The sequence below is a fragment of the Coturnix japonica genome, chromosome Z (assembly GCF_001577835.2).
Source record: "Coturnix japonica isolate 7356 chromosome Z, Coturnix japonica 2.1, whole genome shotgun sequence".
NCBI classification, from domain to species: Eukaryota; Metazoa; Chordata; class Aves; order Galliformes; family Phasianidae; genus Coturnix; species Coturnix japonica.
Genome location: NC_029547.1, coordinates 23,028,469 through 23,047,187, shown reverse-complemented (window position 1 = coordinate 23,047,187; position 18,719 = coordinate 23,028,469). Strand labels below are relative to the sequence as shown.

Sequence of the window (18,719 nt, the reverse complement as noted above, 5' to 3'; positions counted from 1 at the left end):
TTTAAAATTGCTCTGGTATCACCAGTTACCACTGAGAGGTATACAGTTCTAACACTACAAACTGTACTCAGTGCTATCCTGGTCCTACAGCTACTCTCTAAAATAACAAGGCGCATGCAAATATTTTTTGCTACCATAAAATGAGAAGTCTTGCTTGACTCTTAAGTTTGTATAACGCTGCTGTCTGCTGCATACCAGTATTTTGTATTTACGTAATACCTTTTCTCCTGGGGCACTTGGAAGTATTCTCAGGAACACCAGAAGATCATCTTTGACAAGCAGCTTATCTCCAAATAGTGAACATTTCATCACCATTAAATGAAAGGGAAATTGAGAGCAAAGGTGCCAAGGACCAGCTCTTACAAAATATGAGAAGGAAATGATGTAGGCCACCAAAACCATGCTACACTACAAAGCCTCTAAGAGAGCAGATCAACTTTTAGATGGTAAAGCATTTTCTCTGGGAAAATCCTTGCAGAAAGCATCTGTACTTCACTTTGCATCTCCAGCACTCAGGAAGGATCACAGATTAGGGCATAATTATTTACTCCAGAACAACTTCTGTTAAACACCTCATTGAAAACTGGAAGGTGATACCTAAAACCACTACAGGCCATACTCAGCTGAGTCCAGCATTTCTTTAATCTAGGTGCTCACAAAAATGAAAAAACTACCTCACAAAACATTAAGTACGTAAGGAGAATGTAATTCCAATAATAACAAAATGCCTGAAGTGCAAGATTCCAAGACTGTTACACACATGATTACACTGGGAGAGTTCACACACAGAATTTTAATGACTGACCTTTTATGTTGTCTACAAAGACAGAACTCTCCACCAAAACTTCAGCATGGAAAGCAACATTAAATGATGATTTATCAGCTCCAGTGTAAGAGTCACAATAAAATGGGAGTTAATTAAATATAAGGAACAGGAGACAAATCAAGTTAATTAGAAACTCATTTTGTTTCCAGAAAAAAATAAGTGCTTTCTGCTATAGTTTCTGTTTCACCCCAGTACAAAAAAGACAGGGATCTCTTGGAAAGAGTCCAGCGAAGGGCCACAAAGATGGTGAAGGGCCTGGAGCATCTCCCCTATGAGGAGAGACTAACTGGGTCTGTTTAGCCTTGAGAAAAGAAGGCTGAGAGGGGACTTGATCCAGGTTTATAAATACCTGAGGTGTGGGAGCCATAGTGGTGAGTCTGGTCTCTTTTCAGTAGTGCGTGGGGACAGGACTAGGGGTAATGGGATGAAACTTCAGCATAGGAAGTTTCGCACAAATGTGCAGAAGAACTTCTTTACAGTGAGGGTGACGGAGCACTGGAACAGGCTGCCCAGGGGGGTGGTGGAGTCTCCTTCTCTGGAGATATTAAAGACCTGCCTGGATGCCTACCTGTGTGACGTGGTGTAGGGAGCCTGTTTTGGCAGGGGGGTTGGACTCGATGATCTCTAGAGGTCCCTTCCAACCCCTACAATTCTGTGATTCTAGATATGAATAATTAGCAGTAAGTTTACTTTTTTGAACAATGCCTAAGAACAGACTTCTCTCTCAGACCTGGATTTGAAGTAATTGAGCTGTCTTTCTTGAACCAAGCTTACTCTTGAAGTTCCTATCATATAATCAAGATTAAAGTTTGCTCTCAGTTAAAAACTTCCCTACAGAAGTGCTAGAATGTGAATGTCCAATTCTTCTACTTAAAGGTTGGTGTTAAACCTGAACACCAACATTTGGTGTAGGAACAAAGCAAATATTTTAATGTCCAAAGCAAAGTTCTGTATATATTCTGACAGATACATGCTGCAAATGCTCTCACACTGTGTACCTGCTAGCAGTTAGTGGAGAAGTCAGCAGTATGAATATTATCTAATATACACTCTCTGCCTAAAAACTTCCAAAATACAAACTTCTGCAAAATTTTAAAACCTCTACTGATACACTTTTGTGTTTTGCAATACCTCATGGATTTAAACAAAACAAACCTAGAGTCTGAGAAATGGTCACAACTTTTGGACACAATTCCAATCTAGGACATGTCAAAACCCAGTGACGGGACAGCAACTTAAAAGCTCATACAACTGAGCCCCAGATTTTTCCAGAAAGCAAAATATGAAGGAAGGCTGAAGTGTGTACAAGCTTATGTTTCACAGTTCTTTGTTTATCCACATTTACCCTGGCAGCTTCTGGAAAGAACTACAGCCCTGTACCAACAAATGCTTCAATTGGAAATTATGGGAGTTTGCAAAGGAAGCGCTGCCACCTGGTGTTTTGGATAAGCCATTTCGGGTACCAGATTTTTTTAAACAAATAAAGCCCCTGTTACCTATCTCACTCGAATTCTGACACCCTCTCAGGTTTGGATAATTGCAATCTTTCTCATCAAGATACCTGCTGTCACTTAATTTTACCCTGGTTTAGCAACAAATCAACTGAAACACTACGCAATTGAAGTCCAGCCATGCCTCCTGTCCCCTTGCTACCTTTCAGTAAGTACAGCTCTAAATTGCTTCTAAACTCATCTATCTTCCTATCACCATCCAGTTTGTAAATTCCAAAATAAGTCATTTATAGTACTTTAATCTTTTAAAAAATGTTCTTCTGTGTGCGCAAAATACAATCTTTTTCTTTCCCAAGTATTTTTCTGTACTGGAGTCTGCTAACGCTTGGATTGCTTAATGGATATTACAGAAACTAGAATATATCTTACACAGACACAGTGAGTGAGTTTGACATGGCAGCACACTACTGCATCACACAACTGGCTTCATATGTAAGTAATAGCTTCATCTTTAAATCAAAAATACCTGTTATTTCCCCAATAGCGTATTATATATAATTATATAATATCTAATTATAATATTATAATTATGTAACATATAGTATATTCTCATGCCATAGTTCTGCAGAATAACAGTTATGAAACTGTGTGGAATAAAAACAAAACAGTATCTCAACACTAAGAATTCATGCCAGCTACAATCAACATTTACTACACGGAATATTGTACGCACAACCATGTAATCGAGAGCAACACAGCCAACACCTCTAGTGTTGCTTTGTCTTGGAAAACACTAAAACAGCTGACACTGAATTAATGGAATGAAAATGCAAAGTAGTTCTTCAAAGTCCACGCTGCAAGTATCTGCTTTGGATCAAGACCTTTGGCAGAGAAGCATCACAAACTGTGCTTGACAGGTCTTGCTAGGCCTGGTGATAGCCAAATATGAACTGTACATCAAGATATATAATGTTATCCTCTATAGTGAATTAGTATTGTGAATACAATTGGACAAAATATAAATTGCATTTTATCTGCAAGTGACAGATTCAAATGCAACGGGGAATCGATGTCTGCAACTACACACTGAACAACACCTGTTGGTTGACAGTAAAGAGTTTCAATGCACTACTGGATCCAAGCTATATTCATCAGCCCCTACCAGCTTTTCTGGTCCATGTACTGTAAAACAACAACAAATAAGCCTGTCTCTTTACAGGCAAATAGCCAATAAGTTAGTGCAAAAAAAAAATTATAATTTTATCTGTCCTTCTGCTTGAGAAAAGCCCTCAAATTTCACCTCCTGATTCTTCGTGTTACAATTATAGCGCTGATAATTATAGTTCAAGTGACAAGGAATGGAAAATAGATTATGCATAAATTATGCATCAGGGAGGTCCTCCAGAACAGTTTCACTTATGGTACAAAAATTCTACCCCTGTTAAATAACGCATATGTATCTGCAGAATAGAAAAATATTTTCCATGATGCTTACCATGCAACATAGTCACCAATAAGATGTTGGCATGTCATCTGAAATTTACCTCAAAAGAAAAGCTTAAAGTTTCAACAGGATACGTACCTGTCCTTCTTGCAAAATTATGAAGAAAATATTCATTTTAGAGGGTTATCCTGTAATACTTATAGAATGAGCTCTTTTGCAATGCATTACAACTAAAACATTGCTGTAATCAGAAACAGTTGTCATAGGTTTCACACACAAAAACGTGACATTCATATAAGGTCTGGATCTTCTGGAAAAAGAAATAAAACAGCTTGTAGAAACCAAACTTTGTGTAAATGGACAAATCCTGACTTCTTTCAGCACTACGGCTTTGAACATATAAGACATTTATAACATTAGGCAGACTGTCACACAGAACCACATAAGCAATTTGGCCCATTGCATGTTCTGAATTTATAGGCGATGAGGTAACTCTAAAATTATTTCAGGTGCAACTAACTAGTCAAAGTGGTGGAAACATAAATAAACTTTTCTCACCCAGGTTATGCTCCTCTTTTCGTCTGTTTTCCCATTTTGAGCTGTCCACATACGCTGCAGAAAGAAGAGATCTTCTACCTTAAAAAAAATAAATAAATCACTATGTAAGCCAGGTTGACTAAGTAAGCATATAAACTTCCTATCAAGTATTTTTATTCTATCACTGTTCGTGTCTTTGCAATTTTCTGAAGACTTCCTTCTTGAAGCAAAAGAAATGCTTCCACTGGAGGAGCACGGGCCACGTTTGTGCATCACTGACAGATGACAAGGTCCTGAAGATGCACGATGCACATAACCAGCTAAAGGAAAATAGTGAGTCCAGACACTTGCAGAAAGAACCCCCATAGAATTACCCAGCGTTCAGAAGGGTCAGCCTTTCAAAACCTGGACTGCATTGCAAAGCCTGCACTGCACTTAGCACTCGCCCGATTTTGCTCAGCCCCTCACAGATCCCAGACAGGCTGGGAGCTGCACATCAGAACGGAGAACGCTTCCCTGTCCCTCCCGTTCCAAAAGCTGCCTCAGTCCCGGCGTCAGAGCGTGTGCCCCCGCGCATGGCCCGTCCCAGCACCATACCCCACAGCCCTCTCAGCCATCGGTGCCCACGGAGGCCCATCCCGACATAGCCCGGCCCTGCGCCGTGCCGCACAACCCCGCCGCGCCGCACAACACCGACCTGCCGCGGCGCCGAGGACCTTCCCGGCCCGCAGCGCGCCTCGCACGAGCACAGGGGCCGCCATGGCGCCGAGGGAGGAGGCTGTGGAGAGGGGGCGGCCCGCCAACGCTCCTCCCCTGTCAGGCCAGGACACAAGATGGCGGCGGTGCTTTCTAGAGTATCACGGAGAGTGATGCGGGCGGCGGTGCGGCGCTCGGCGGTTCGCCTGTCCACCTCAGGCTGCTGGGGCTGCGCGTCCGCAGGTAACGTGGGCGGTGAGGTGCCGGTCACCGGGAGGGGAGGAGGTTGGAGTTTGTTTTCTCAGTGATGTGAGCAGTTGTAATTGTGGCAGTCTTTTTTAGTGTTGTGCTGCCAATAGTTTTGTATCACATAATAGTATCTGTAATTTATGATTGCAAAGTTCTGCACTATCAAAGCAGTTGGTAAAATGTTTTTATTTGTTTTTCTTCTGGCAGGGAAGCAGTATCTGCTAACAGAAGATAATATAAAGTTACAAGAATTTCAGCAGGCAAAAGTGGCAATTAGAAATGAATTTCATGGCAATAAAGGTATTTATATTTCCTCGATAATCACCATTTGTGGTTTTGACATGAGTACTGGAAAGAAGATCATCAGAGCCATTAAATACAGAAAACTGACTGCAGTGAACGCAGCAGCTTGCATCTTCCTCTTGCAAGTTGTTTGCAATTATTTGACTGCATTAGTTCTGTGTAAACCCGTCATTTAAAATAGAGTTAAGCAGAATTGAAATAATATTTTTTCTATACTAAGTAATAGCAGTGTCAGGCATTGGTAAGTCATAATGTTATTATATAGCTGTGATAATGACATACTTATATTGGACGTGCTTCATGCTATACCTATGCAGAAGCCACATATTTGCGGTTACAGGTAACAATTCAACTTTTTGTTGTACAAGCAGTAAATGAAGATAGTGAATGAAGATAACTATTGAAAACAGAGTGCTAATCATGTGTATGCACTGGTTTCTATACTTGGTATTTAAGCTAGCAAATGAAATATGAAAAGAAGTAAGGCTCATAATGAACCTTGATTTAGATGTGGAAAAAGCAGTGATAACTAATGTGTTATACAACATGTGTAAGATCTATTGTTTATTATAGTTATACTATTGTAGTTATGCTATTATAATAGTTGCACTGAAAAACATGCTTTTTTGCTGCATTGAGTTTCAAGTAGCAGGTTGCATCACAAATAAAGGAGTTGTCTATAGACTGCTTTCATAATGTGCTTCATTTTCAGATCCGTATTTTAAAAATATTAAAGAGAAATTAAAGGAAAACAGGATTATTCTCAAAAGCGACTTAAAAATTTTACTGCATTTATGTCAGACTTCATCTGATGTGGAGCTAGCCAAAAAAGTTATTTACAGGTACTTGTAACAATCCAGGTAACACTGTTTCCTCTTTATTTTACATTTTTGTTATTAGATCATCTTATGTCACGTCTGCAGATGAGGGTTTGCCCTAATTCAGGGACTATTTGTACAGTTAGTCCATTAGGCTAAGACTGCATTTTCATTTACTTTGAATCTTCCAACCCTTCAGAGACTCTCAAAGAAGAGTCAAGCTATGGGAATGATCTGGTGTCCTGCAGTATGTGGAATGAAAAGTGAGCTGCACAGAAACTTCAGTTGTCTGCTAGGAGGTACTGGTGTGCTCAGCTAAGACATACCTGCTTATAAACTGGTGTGAAAAAATTAGTGGCAGGTCAGGAGGTTTTGTGAATGAAAACCTTCCCAGCAATTACATGCAGAAGTTTTGGGGAAAAAAAAAAAAAAAAAAGTAAGCAAAAAATATATTATTTTCTATTTAGTGTGGCTTAGAAGAAGTTGAACTGTTTTAGCAGGTATCACTGCTAAAATGGACCACTGCAACTTCCTGTGCAATTGCTCTGTGAATAGATAGTAAAGTAACTAGCAATTCTGCTGAAGAGGATGCATTCTATAACTAATCTGATATGAATGTTTTTACTATAAATAGAATAGTTTATATATTGCTACTTCACTTTATTAGTTCAAAGTTACATTTTTTTCCATGAAATGTTTCTTCATTTATCTAAATGTCACTTACTGAAGATAGAAAAGCAATGCATATGTCACTGCACATTCAGATTGCCTATTTAAAGCTGTTTTCCATTGGCAAATTCTATTTGGTTGGGTGATAAACTCTTCTGAATCTTTCTAATAGGTACCATGAACAGAGTGGAAATGCAGACTTACATGGTTTTAAATTTGGGCCGCTCTTTATGAGGCTATGTTTTGAGCTAGACCTTGAAACACCTGCAGTAGAACTTATCAAAGATCAGGTAATTTCCTCTATATATTTTGCTAGTATCACTGTTACCTATTATTTCAGAATGAGTAATTGGTCTGCTTTGCATGACTTTAGAAACTTGAGGTACACTGATTATCTGTTGCAACAGCAAAGAAGTCTGTCACATTAATCTAACAATGCTATTTATAAAGCTTTTGTTTAAAAAAAAAAGTTTGAAAGTTAAGCAGTGATTAAAAGTAACAAGTATCAGTTTGACTAATTTTTGTATTATTGCACTTCTATGTAACTGCACCATTTCAATAAAGAGTATTAGTTCAAGGATAATTCCTTAAAAAAGTTCTGATGCTTATTTTCCTGCATCCTTTGTTTCCTGTATCCATCCTGTGTAAGTAATTCTTGGAAGTGATCACTTCTGAATTTTTATGTAGCAGTTCATTTAAATTGCTTAGATGACTGATGCCAGAAGATTTACCTTGTTAGTCTGTACTTAAGTTTTGAACTTCTCTGAAATGCTGTGTGCACCATATGACAAAATATTGTTTGTACCCCATATCTAATACATGTAGATGATTATGTGCAAGAATGTTCTGTTTTCAGAACTCTGGGGGCTAGTGGCAAGTCACCTCTGTGTTAGTGTATCAAGGTATGGGATATACATAGTGAAAATGGGAAAAGTCTTGCATGGCCTGCTGTTCCTAGGTTAGGTATTTATAAGTACATAAAGGAGTTATTTGGTTATGGTTGAGATCTGTCAATAAGACCAGTCCTATAGTACTTACAGGACTTGGTTACTGATGAATGATAATGTACTGTGCCACTTCTTAAGACCCAGCTTCAGAACATTATCTTAATGTCTTTGACATTTCACCTTGGTATTCATATTGTCATACCATGCAGTGAATGCTGTGGAATGTAAAATATACTTGCTCTTTGTTCTGCTACTATGGTTGTCATGACCTAAGCCCTAGTGTGGGTATATTCACCATTTGATATTGGGATTAGCTGAAAATTATTTTGTATGAGTGGTACTTTACCCCAAAGATACTGTTATGCAGCTGCATAACTGCTAAGCTTTTGGAGTAGCAATTAGTCAGAGACTTCTGCTTGCATTAACATAAAGGTCACAATCTGTCACCAAAAAAAAGCATAGAAGTAGGAATCTCTTGTAAATATCTGTTTAATTTTTAAGTGTGCTTTTAACTATAGTGAGACACTGCTATTGTAGAGGTTGCATGACAGAGGAGTCAGGAAACCAAAATAATTAATTACTGAACTTGTAAAGATGCGTCTCATTACAATGGGAAGATTTGATAAATGCTGTGCACCATAATAATGCTCACTTATTTATCCTAACTTTCTTTAAAGCTCACTCTGTGGTTTTTTTTCCTACAGAATTTGTGTGGGTTTTTCTCAGAGAGTACATCCTTCCATATTTTGATGACTATGTTGTTTAAAAAGGGTCATTACAAAAGTAAGTACGATTTTACTAATGCAAATTCACTTTGAGGAGCATGCTTCTTTCTATGAGTGTGTGTATAGATATAGATAGATATAAACAGAAGACCAAACATCGTATAAATCAGTATAGATGCAAAATTGCTGTATTGTATTGTGTGATAAAGGTGGAAGGCTTTATGTGTTTCATACTTGGAATGGCATTCTTACCATCATGAAGTTGTATGGAATTATGATTGGAACATTCTTCCTTGATGTCCTCTAAAAACTTAACTCCTTTCTGGGTTTTAATTTCCCGTAGTGTTTGTTTTTGTGTGTGTGTATATGTGTTTCTCTATTCTATGTTTGTTTTATATGGTTTTTGGAACAGTAAGTTCTCCAACACACTTTTCTAGCAGTTCTGTATTTCATAGAATCATGGAATCATAGAATTACCATGGTTGGAAGAGATGTCCAAGATCATCCAGTCTAGCTATCCACCTGTCACTAGTATTTCCTGCTAAACCATGTCCATCAGTACAACGTCTGTTTCTTGCCCATTCCAGTGTCTGACCGTGCTTTCAGAGAAGTAGTCTTTCCTGATGTTCAACTTGAATTTCCCCTGGTGCAACTTGATGCTGTTCCCTCTATTCCTTTTGCTAGTTACACAGGAAGAGGCTGACGCACACCTCACCATAATCTCCCTTCAGGTAACTGTAGAGAGTGATGAGGTCTCTCTTGAGTCTCCTCTTCTCCAGAGGAAATAATCCCAGCTTCCTCAGCCACTTCTCATAAGACTTGTGCTTCAGACCCGTCACCATCATCGTTGCCCTTCTCTGAACATGCTCCATGGCCTCAATGTCTTTCTTGTACTGAGAGGCCCATAACTGAACACAGTACTCAAGGTGTGGCCTTACCGGTACTGAGTACAGAGGGATTACTTGCTCCTGCTGGCAGCAGTATCTTTGATTTCCAGTATGCCATTGTCCTTCTTGGAAACCTAGGAACACTGCTGGCTCATGTTCAGTCAAGTGTTGACCAAAACCCCCAGGTCCATTTCTTCTACACAGTCTTCAGCCACTGTGCCTTAGTAGCATTGCTTAGGGTTGTTGTGGCCTAAGCACTTGGTGCTGTTGAATATCATCCCATTGGCCTCAGCTCAGTTATCCAGCCTGTCCAGGTCCCTCTGTCTTTCTACCCCCAGGTAGATCATTGTTTCCTGTCAACTTGGAATCATCTGCATACTTAGTGAATGTGCACTCAATCTAGGTGATAATAAAGATATTGAACAGGACAGGCCCCATTACTGACCACAGAGGAAGACCACTCATGATGTGACTCTATTCACCACCATTCTGGGCCTGGCCAACCAACTGGCTCCTTACCTAGCAAAGAGTGTACCTGTCCAAGTCATGGGCTGCCAGCTACAGGAAAATATTGTGGGAAGCAGGCTTTGCTGAAGTCCAGGTAAACTACGTCAATGGCCTTTCCCTCATAGACTGTGCAGGTCACTCAATCATAGAAAAAAATCAAGTTGGTCAAGCAGGACCTGCCTTTCATGAGCCCATGCTGGCTGGGCCTGGTTCTCCAGTCCCTGCACGTGCTATGTGATCTCCTTTGAGATCACCTGTTCCATAACCTTTCATGGCACTGATGTCAGGCTGGGAGGCCTTCAGTTCCCCAAATCCTCCTTACAACCCCTCTTGTATATGGGAGTTGGCAAGTCTCCAGTCCTCTGGGACCTCTCTGGTTGACCAGGACTGCTGACAGATGATGGAAAGCAGCTTGATAATCATCTCCACCAGCTCTCTCCTACCTTCACGTGGATCCCATCCAAGCTCTCTGTTCATCCGTGCCAGTCTTATTCCCCACTGGCTCATCTCGTGGCACAAGGGGACAGCATGCCCCTGCACCTTTTAAGACTTCCTTCTTCAGGAGTGACCAACCTGAACCTCATTACCCTTCAGGACCGAATTCCAAGGGACTCTTCTTGCCAGTGTCCTGGACAGTTCAAAGTTTTGCTGCCACCTTGCTTACTTCGCCAAGAATTGAGAACTCTACCATTTTATGGTCACTTTGTCCAAGTCAGCTCCCGACCTCCACATCTCCCACCAGTCCCTCTCTGTGAACAGCAGGTCTAGCGGGGTACTTCCTCTGCTAGTCTCTCTTACCAGCTGCATCAGGAATTTATCTACCTGCATACTAGAAACCTCCTATACTGCTGCTCCTGCACTTTATTGTATTTCCAGCATATATCAGGAAAGTTGAAGTCCTCCATGAGAATGTGGATGAGTAGAACCCTGCTTGGTACTCTCCAGGTAGGGGCATCTCATTAATAGATGAGATTAATAGATGTCAGTGTGCACTCTGATTTTGAAGTAAAGTTCTTGAGTATGCATGATGCTGAGATTGTTTTTAAGTCATTAAACGTTCTGAATTAAATTTCTGAAGTAAGTAACAAGACTGTACTTTCGGCAGGTGCCTTGGAAGTCCTAGCAGAAATGAAAAAACAAGGAATACCTTTCAACAAAGAAACCTATTTACTGGCATTTGCAATATGCTACAAACTGGTAAATATTTTCCATTTACATGATGAGGTACTTGAAATGCCTTCTCTGTGTCTTCTTTTTTTGGGATTTTGAAATTTTAATATGTTCCCAGTCATGATTTCAAAACTAATGCAAGTATTTTAGACATAATTAAGTCATAAATTGCTTTACTGTTCAGGATCTTTTGTACATATATGGCTCCCCATACCAGCTAATATCACAAAGCATATCTCTAGAGAATTACAAGAACATTAACAGTAAGAAACAAATCTGATACAGCCTTCGATTAACATTTAGCATTCTTTCTCTGTAGTTTGTACCAGGGTGTACAGCCACAATATTAGATTTATAGTCTTGTTTCTTTGGGAGACAGGATATATATGATACATTCTGTTTGACAGATAACTCCCTGCCATTTCTTTTCCACGTAAATCTTGGACCATTTTCACAATTGCCCCCAAATTTGACAGGGATTAAAGTTTCCAAAGGTAATCTGTTCTGATGTTCCAGCTGAGTCAAGAAAAGAAAGATAAATTAATGCTTCAGTGAGAGACAGGCTTCCCCTAGACCTTAATTGTTTTTTCGGGGAAGTTGTGAATGCAATAAGGAATCAGGCTATGTAGGTTTTATAACAGTTCTTAGAGTAGCTTCCCATTTGTAGTAAAGTGAGTCCACCAAATGTTTTTCTTCATGTGTCTCTACAGATTTGAATCAATTCTGCAATTTAAAGTATTAACAGACCCTTCCCAAATACAGTAGGAAATTCCTTTTCAGTTTCACAATGCTTATTGGGAGACTGGGGCAGTAGGTAGAGCTCAAGAAGAGCTGTGGAAGCAGTTTGCGCTTAAAACCAGCTAGTGATTCATGGCTGCAATTCATTTAGAGGTACTACCAGTTCTACCCGGAGAGTGCCATTTTTAGGAAATACTGAACATATAAATACAGTGACACTGTGCTACAACACTAGTTTATAAGCTCATGTTTTCTCCTAGCATCTACCTAGACAACATCTGTGACTGTAACATTGCTTCGTGGTCTGCACTCTGTTCTTTCCACTCTGTGAAAAGAAAGGATTTCCACAGAATCCCAATATGTTTCTCTGACATTTACTCAGTCTGTGGTAGCTTTACATAAACTCTAAAATTCTGTCATGTTACTTTCCATGGCTTGCTGCATGTGAGTTTGGATCCATAGCATGTGGAATAGGAAGAGGTTCCTGAGACTTTTGCTTTCTACTATTGTCTCTGCCTCTGTTTTCAGCAGTGAATCTGGCACATTGTTATTTAGAATCATAGAGTCATTAAGGCTGAAAAAGACCCCTAAGATCATGTAGTCCAACCATCAGCCTACTAAACCATTTCCCTCAGTGCCACATCTACATGTTTCCCAAGGTAAACTAAAGGTCCTTCTTTTAGTCTAGGAAAGTGCTATAAGACTTTTTGATAACAATAAAATGCTTATGTGCAATAGTTTTTTTTGTTTTGTTTTGTTTTTTAGAATTTTTCTAAATTTTTAAAGAACACAACATATATTATGTTGTTCAAAAAGTGTTTTCACAAGCTGTGCAAACCATTGAGCACTGAAATGGAGAAGTATCCCTTAAAACCCCAAAGATGACCCAGTCTTAGATCAAAGCTTCTGTTTTACGTGAATGGCACTTTGGACAATAGGAACAGAGATCAGCAGCTGATACTAGGAAGGAACATGAAGGATATTATCCAAGACAACGGTATGAGCTGTTAGAAAATTTTGCTACTGCCAACTCAAAGTTTGACAGGATTTAATTGTTTGGGGTCCAATTTGCTATCTTTACCATTTCCATTGTGAATAGCATTGTTTTTGATAGCTGGTGGTTTTTTAAATAATCCACAGGTGAACACATTGCCTTTTACTCCAGATTTCTGTTGAAAATAGTGACATTAATATTGTTAGCATGTATCATTCACTACAAATAAGATACAGATTATGTATGCCCATGAAGTAAACTGTGCTGGTAATTCTTGACCTTTGGAGTACTTAATTGCTAACTGAAAGTGAAGATGAAGCCCTGATGCAATTTATTGCTTCCCATGAATAACGCAAGCTTTCTGTGTTGGAAAAGGCAAATGTGTACATTAGAGTGTCTACTTTGGAAACATCTTGCCAAATATAACTCTTGAGAGAAGCTCAAAATTGCTGAATGTTCAGATTTGCTTGTGAGCAGTTTTCTGTAATACAGTGGTGCTGATTAATTCAATGTTTGGGAAACACTGATATTCATTAACTACCCTTTTAGAATAACTTATAATTGGAAAGAGAAAAATTCACCCTTTTTCCTGATTTTGTAATGGTAGAAAAATTGAAAATGTTGCTTTTAGTTGACTGCCTGTGATTTCTGTCTCTTTTGTGGAAGCTAAAACAATCAAAGGAATGTAGTGGCAGTTATTTTTTACCCTCTTCTGAGCACAGTAGCAATAAATATCATTTTTTGGTGTTATCTCAGGAAATTCAGAATCTCCTTGGTTCAGACATAGACTGCCTTGCTGGCCTTATGGTGCGTTTACTTCTGAATGCCTTCTGAATGTCACTGCAATTGCCTACAGTGTTTTCAGATCACATAATTAGCAAAGGCAACTTATGTATGAAATTTCTACACAGGGCACCCTGGAGTCTTGCAAAATCTCTGCAAAACTGCTTGAAGAAGCGCAGCTAAAAGGTGACACATTACCACTGCGAGCATTCTACTTTGCTGTGGCATCTGCTCTGAAGCAGGTATAGTGCCTTTTTCTTTTGATTTACACTTCAATAGGTTATTTTGTTTTGTGATAGTTGGCTGAAGAAAGCTAACATAGAGGAAGCGTAACTGGACTAGACTATTATTTTAAGTACTGTAACTTTTATGGCCCTGAAGGAAGGGTTATAGGTAACTCCCACATAAACTGAATGTCAGAATTCTGAAGTCTGTGTTTTGAGTCTTATAGACAGATGCATTTTGCCACTTACAATTTAACAGTTTTCTTATGAAATAAAAGAAAGTTGGGCTAGTGTTTTTTTTATATACCTATGTCCCAGTCCTGCAGATGCTTAATAATGGTTTCCTTCAAATAGGATAAAGCTAATTTAAAATACTTGTGCAGTAAGCTCTTCAAAATGTTTATATCTAGGGGAAAATTCAAGGGCTGTGATATGTATTGCACTTCTGCTTGGAAGGTGGCCTGCCCTTGGTTGCATGTTGCTTCAAGGTGAGGTTTTTCATAAATCTCAAGTACCTAAGCATTGACTTGAAGTGTAGGACTGAACAGGAGAAGAAGAGTTTGGAAATCCTTATGTATACTGTTTCTTTTGCCATTAACCTGTGTGTACAGTTTGAGGAAATTGTGAATGTTCTCTCTTGCATATCTAAAGAGGAATCAGATTGTGAGTGTCTAAAAGAACTAGAGATTTTATATTGGTAATTGTTTTAGATGAAGGAAATAGGAGGTTAAAGCTTTGTTACGCATTCTTTGATCTTTTTGCACAGTCTTTGTATGAATAGCACAGGCTGCAAAATAGTGTAATTGAAATTTATCTAATCATTTGCATGGTGGTATTATTCGGTCTTCTTATTAACAATGAGGTTAAAAACAAAAGTCTCTGTCTCTGAAACAACAAGAAATCTCCTTGGTACTTTATTTTATATAATATTTAGACAAAATTACTGTTTTGTAAACAGATTATTTATCCAGATTACACTTAACTATTCCTAAAACTGCATGCTCACTGGCATTTTTAATCTTGGTTTGAATAAGATGTCTCTTGATCCCTTGTAACTGTGATGGGTCAAGTAAATGTCAGTGCAGTTTGTCTGTACACATCAGTTGGAGTCACAGGTGTGGTACATAAAGTGTGCATTCCCTAAAAGTTAAAAATGCTGGGCAGGGTAAGATATCCATTAATCATATCCTTCTCTTCATTTAAGTACTATGACATGTGCCAAAGTCCAAGATTGAATGTAATTCTTCTCTTTTAAAGATGCGCTTGTGCTTGGTGTTGTTTACATGAATTCATGTGTCTGCTGATCTGAAAATACTGTTTGCTATGCTGGAGAGCTAGCTAACATGTGAACTCCAGTGTGCAGTATTTCTTTCACAGGCTGGATGCTACATGGGGCTGTGGGATCTCGTGAAAGTGTTGTAGATGCTTTTGTTTCAGTGAGAAGTTGTAAGAGCTTCTTGTTTTAACTTACGTTTTGATTGTGGGATTGTGGGAGTGTGACACATATTTAGCTGTGTTTTTTTTTTTTAATTATTTTCTATTTTTTCCAGGACGATATAGCACAAGCCCAATTTTATTGTTCTCAGATAAGGAAAACGGAGAATAGACTATATAGTAACCTTAAAGTAAGTATGCTTGTGTTGTATTAGAGTTTTACAGTATAAATATGCTCTACTAGGCAAACAGCTCTCATGTGCAGAGCAGCTGAAGGCTCCAGGTTCTCTCTTCCTTTCCAAATTTCAGCTGCAAAACAAAACAAAAAATTATTTGGAAATTGACCTTTCCGTCTGCCTTCACAATTAATGGATTTTATCAGCCCAGCATCTAGAAAAGTATTTTGGTCACTCATTCTTTCATTCATTGTGTTTTCCTCCAATATTTTCTTTCAAGGCATTCTTTCTAATGGTTACTCTGTGTATTTATTTAATTTTATTTTTAAGGTTCTTGTCCAGCTCAGATCTGGATTGCTAGAAGAAGTAATAAAGACTTTAGAGGCAGCAATAGACGTAGATACTCCTCCCTTTGTGAAAAAAATTGAATTTTCTGAGCAAGTGGTAAGTATGCAGTAGTGAACCAAATCAGGCAAGTATGTCACCACAGATGTGTGTGGGTTGGGGATGTGGGCCTGGGGGTAGTAAGGCAAGTCTGAGAGGAAGTCTTGGATGCTTAGCTAAGCTATGGTATTCAGATACAGAGCTTCAGGTTCCTGAAGTTCATCCTACTAAAACTGTTTTGTTTCTGATACATTCAGATGCCAAAGCAGCTGACTGGTTTATTGTGCTGTTGGGCAAAATACTTACCCTTCTGCTTCCCTTTTTATTGAGAATCTAGCTCGTAGAAGCTCAAATTTCAGCTGAGAGAAGATGAAGAGTTCCCTAATGGCTTTAAATAATTTGATCCCTTGCTTCTTATGCTGGCATCATTTGATGTAAAAATGGGAATAAAGTCCAGGTCACAATCATATTGTATTACTTAGCAGTATTTGCAAACATCTGTAATGCTATGCAAAGAAGTGTGATATAGGAAATAATAGCTTCTTTTATGGTACTGGTCACTGAGAAGGAAATGTGTGTATGAATGAAACCCTTTCAGCTTGGCAGCACTGCTGCTTCTTTTCCTGAAGCTTATTAGTGGACTCATTTTGAATGTGTATGGAAGAAGGTATTTTAAGATTGTGTTAATAATTAAATAATTACCCTTTTAGTGCTGCTTAGTAGCAGAATAATTGATACGTAAGCAGTAGGTAAAAAGGAGGTATGCCTTTCAAAGCATAGTTAATGGATATTTGTTGCAATAAAAACCACATGCGTCAATGCTGTATTTTTTGTTTTTGTTCTGCAAATTTGTAACAGTTTTGAGGACAACCAAGCGTTTGTCCTAGCCCATTCCTTTTGCAGTAGTTTACTAACGTTTATTTTTTTTTTACAGATTGAATCATTCTTTAGCTCATACTCCATGTATGGCATAGTTTACTGAAATTTCCCGGTGTTCTTTTATAGGACTTCTACGAATTTGAACTCTATGTCAAGCTTCATACGAAATAATAATGATTATTGTGCTTATTTGGGAGCTAAATTTTGGGAAGCGATTGTGTTGCCTGGGTTTAAATAGAAAATAATTATATTAGTCTGTTCTAGGACCGAAAATAAGACCGTACTACTTTGAGAAAGTTTTTAATGTAACAGACTTTTTCACTAATAGGTGTCTAGTGCAATTCCAATATTGCCTCCTGATGTATGTGTGTACTGCTTAAATTCCTTTTCTTGTAAACCACTGCACTAGCTGTGTATGTTATGCTGGGTTATGGGTTTTTTCTTTGTCTTCAGTACAGTTTATGATAGAAATCTTTGCTGGCTGAATTGTAACAGTGTGTTATTTTTACCTCCTCAGCTGGCCACAGCCAGGGAAAAGATGGAAAAAAACCCTGACCTTTCTGCCAAATTAAGAGATATTTATACCAAACTACAAGCTTCAGGACGGATGACCGCAAGCACACTGGAAGACATGCTTTTCCAGATTCCTAGTTCAAAGAAGATTCCAGCAAAACTTTTAAACAAAAAACAATTGGGTTATCAGGCTGCTAAACTGCTTAGGTCAAATCTACTGTTGGAATAGTTTAATATTTATTGCTAGACTGAACAAATGTCACCTAGAAGCGTGATTGAATAAAATGACTTCTCCCCTTCTCCTCTATGGGAAATTGTTTAAGTTTCTTGTGTGAAACTGAATTACAAATTTAAGTTGTACATATTTTTTTTATTTGAATTTTAATCCTAAAATATGCCCTTATGGTGGGTTTTATTTGGAAAATGAGTGATCAGAATAGTTTTGAGTTTTTCCTCAAAGACTTTCATAAGGGCCACAGCCAGAGAACATCTTTATCAGTAATCTGGATCGGGGGACTGAGCACACCCAAGTTTGCTGATTATATGAAGTACTGCGTCTGCATCTGGGGATCTCAGTACAAGAAGAACATGGAGCTCTTGGAATGGGTCCAGATGAGGGCCATAGAGATGCTTTGATGGCTGAAGCACCTCTCCCAGAAAGAGAGGCTGAGGGAGCTGGGCTTATTCAGTGTGAAGAAGAAAAAGCTCAGGGGAGACCTGATAGCAGCCTTCTTGTACTTAAGTAGAACTTACAGGCAGAAGGGAAACTTCACATAGATAGTAATACAAGGGGGAATGATTTTAAACCACAAGTTGAGAGATTTAAATTAGATGTCAGGGGAAAGATTTTTAACTCAGAGGATGGTGAGGCACTGGCACAAGTTGCCCAAAGAAGCTGTGGATGTCCCATCTCTAGAGGCACTCAAAGCCAGGTGGGATGGACCTTGGGAAGCCTGAGCTGGTGCCTGATGTAGTGTTTTGTGACCTTCCCCACAGCGAAAGCCTAAATGAGGGAATATCAAAGTACATTAAGTTTTTTTCAAATTCTGTACATCACAAGAGAATCATAGGGGAAAGTAAGCATCTTTAGTGTACTCTTACATATATATTAATATTTATTTATTTATTTCCCCCAGAAGCAATATGTCAGCATATTTGGTTTTGTTTGTGTGTTTATCGGATGGTTTCATGGGAGATAGTGTGGCAACTCTACGGTTGCATTGTCGCTTGAAGGAGATTCCTCAACAGAAGTCTTCTCACAGCAAGCGGCCACACATACTGCTTCCTTCAAATCTGCTGATATTAGGTTTATCAAGATAATTGTATCTTGATACACATTTGCAATAAAGTCCTTACAAGTTACGT

General features: G+C 38.7%; 2 protein-coding genes across 4 annotated transcripts in view; one reads left to right on the top strand and one right to left on the bottom strand.

Moving 5' to 3' along the window:
* The window catches only part of MRPS27 (mitochondrial ribosomal protein S27), a 44,498-nt gene extending 39,417 nt beyond the window's left edge, over positions 1-5,081 (bottom strand). For 2 of the 3 annotated variants that reach the window (XM_015848842.1, XM_015848841.2), the window contains exons 1-2: positions 4,956-5,081; positions 4,280-4,357 (exon numbers count right to left, since the gene is read on the bottom strand). In XM_015848842.1, the coding sequence (XP_015704328.1) occupies positions 4,280-4,357; positions 4,956-5,019 (142 nt within the window). In that variant the 5' untranslated portion in view covers positions 5,020-5,081. The remainder of the gene's footprint in view (positions 1-4,279; positions 4,358-4,955) is intronic. The other variant, XM_015848843.2, reaches the window with a different exon arrangement.
* On the top strand, positions 5,018-17,668 carry PTCD2 (pentatricopeptide repeat domain 2). The gene is given in 11 exon segments (XM_015848844.2): positions 5,018-5,048; positions 5,051-5,197; positions 5,411-5,503; positions 6,219-6,348; positions 7,166-7,283; positions 8,645-8,723; positions 11,165-11,256; positions 13,873-13,986; positions 15,519-15,593; positions 15,909-16,022; positions 17,359-17,668. Coding segments are annotated over 11 exon segments (1,218 nt in total). The 3' UTR covers positions 17,584-17,668.
* Positions 17,669-18,719: the final 1,051 nt, after the last annotated feature.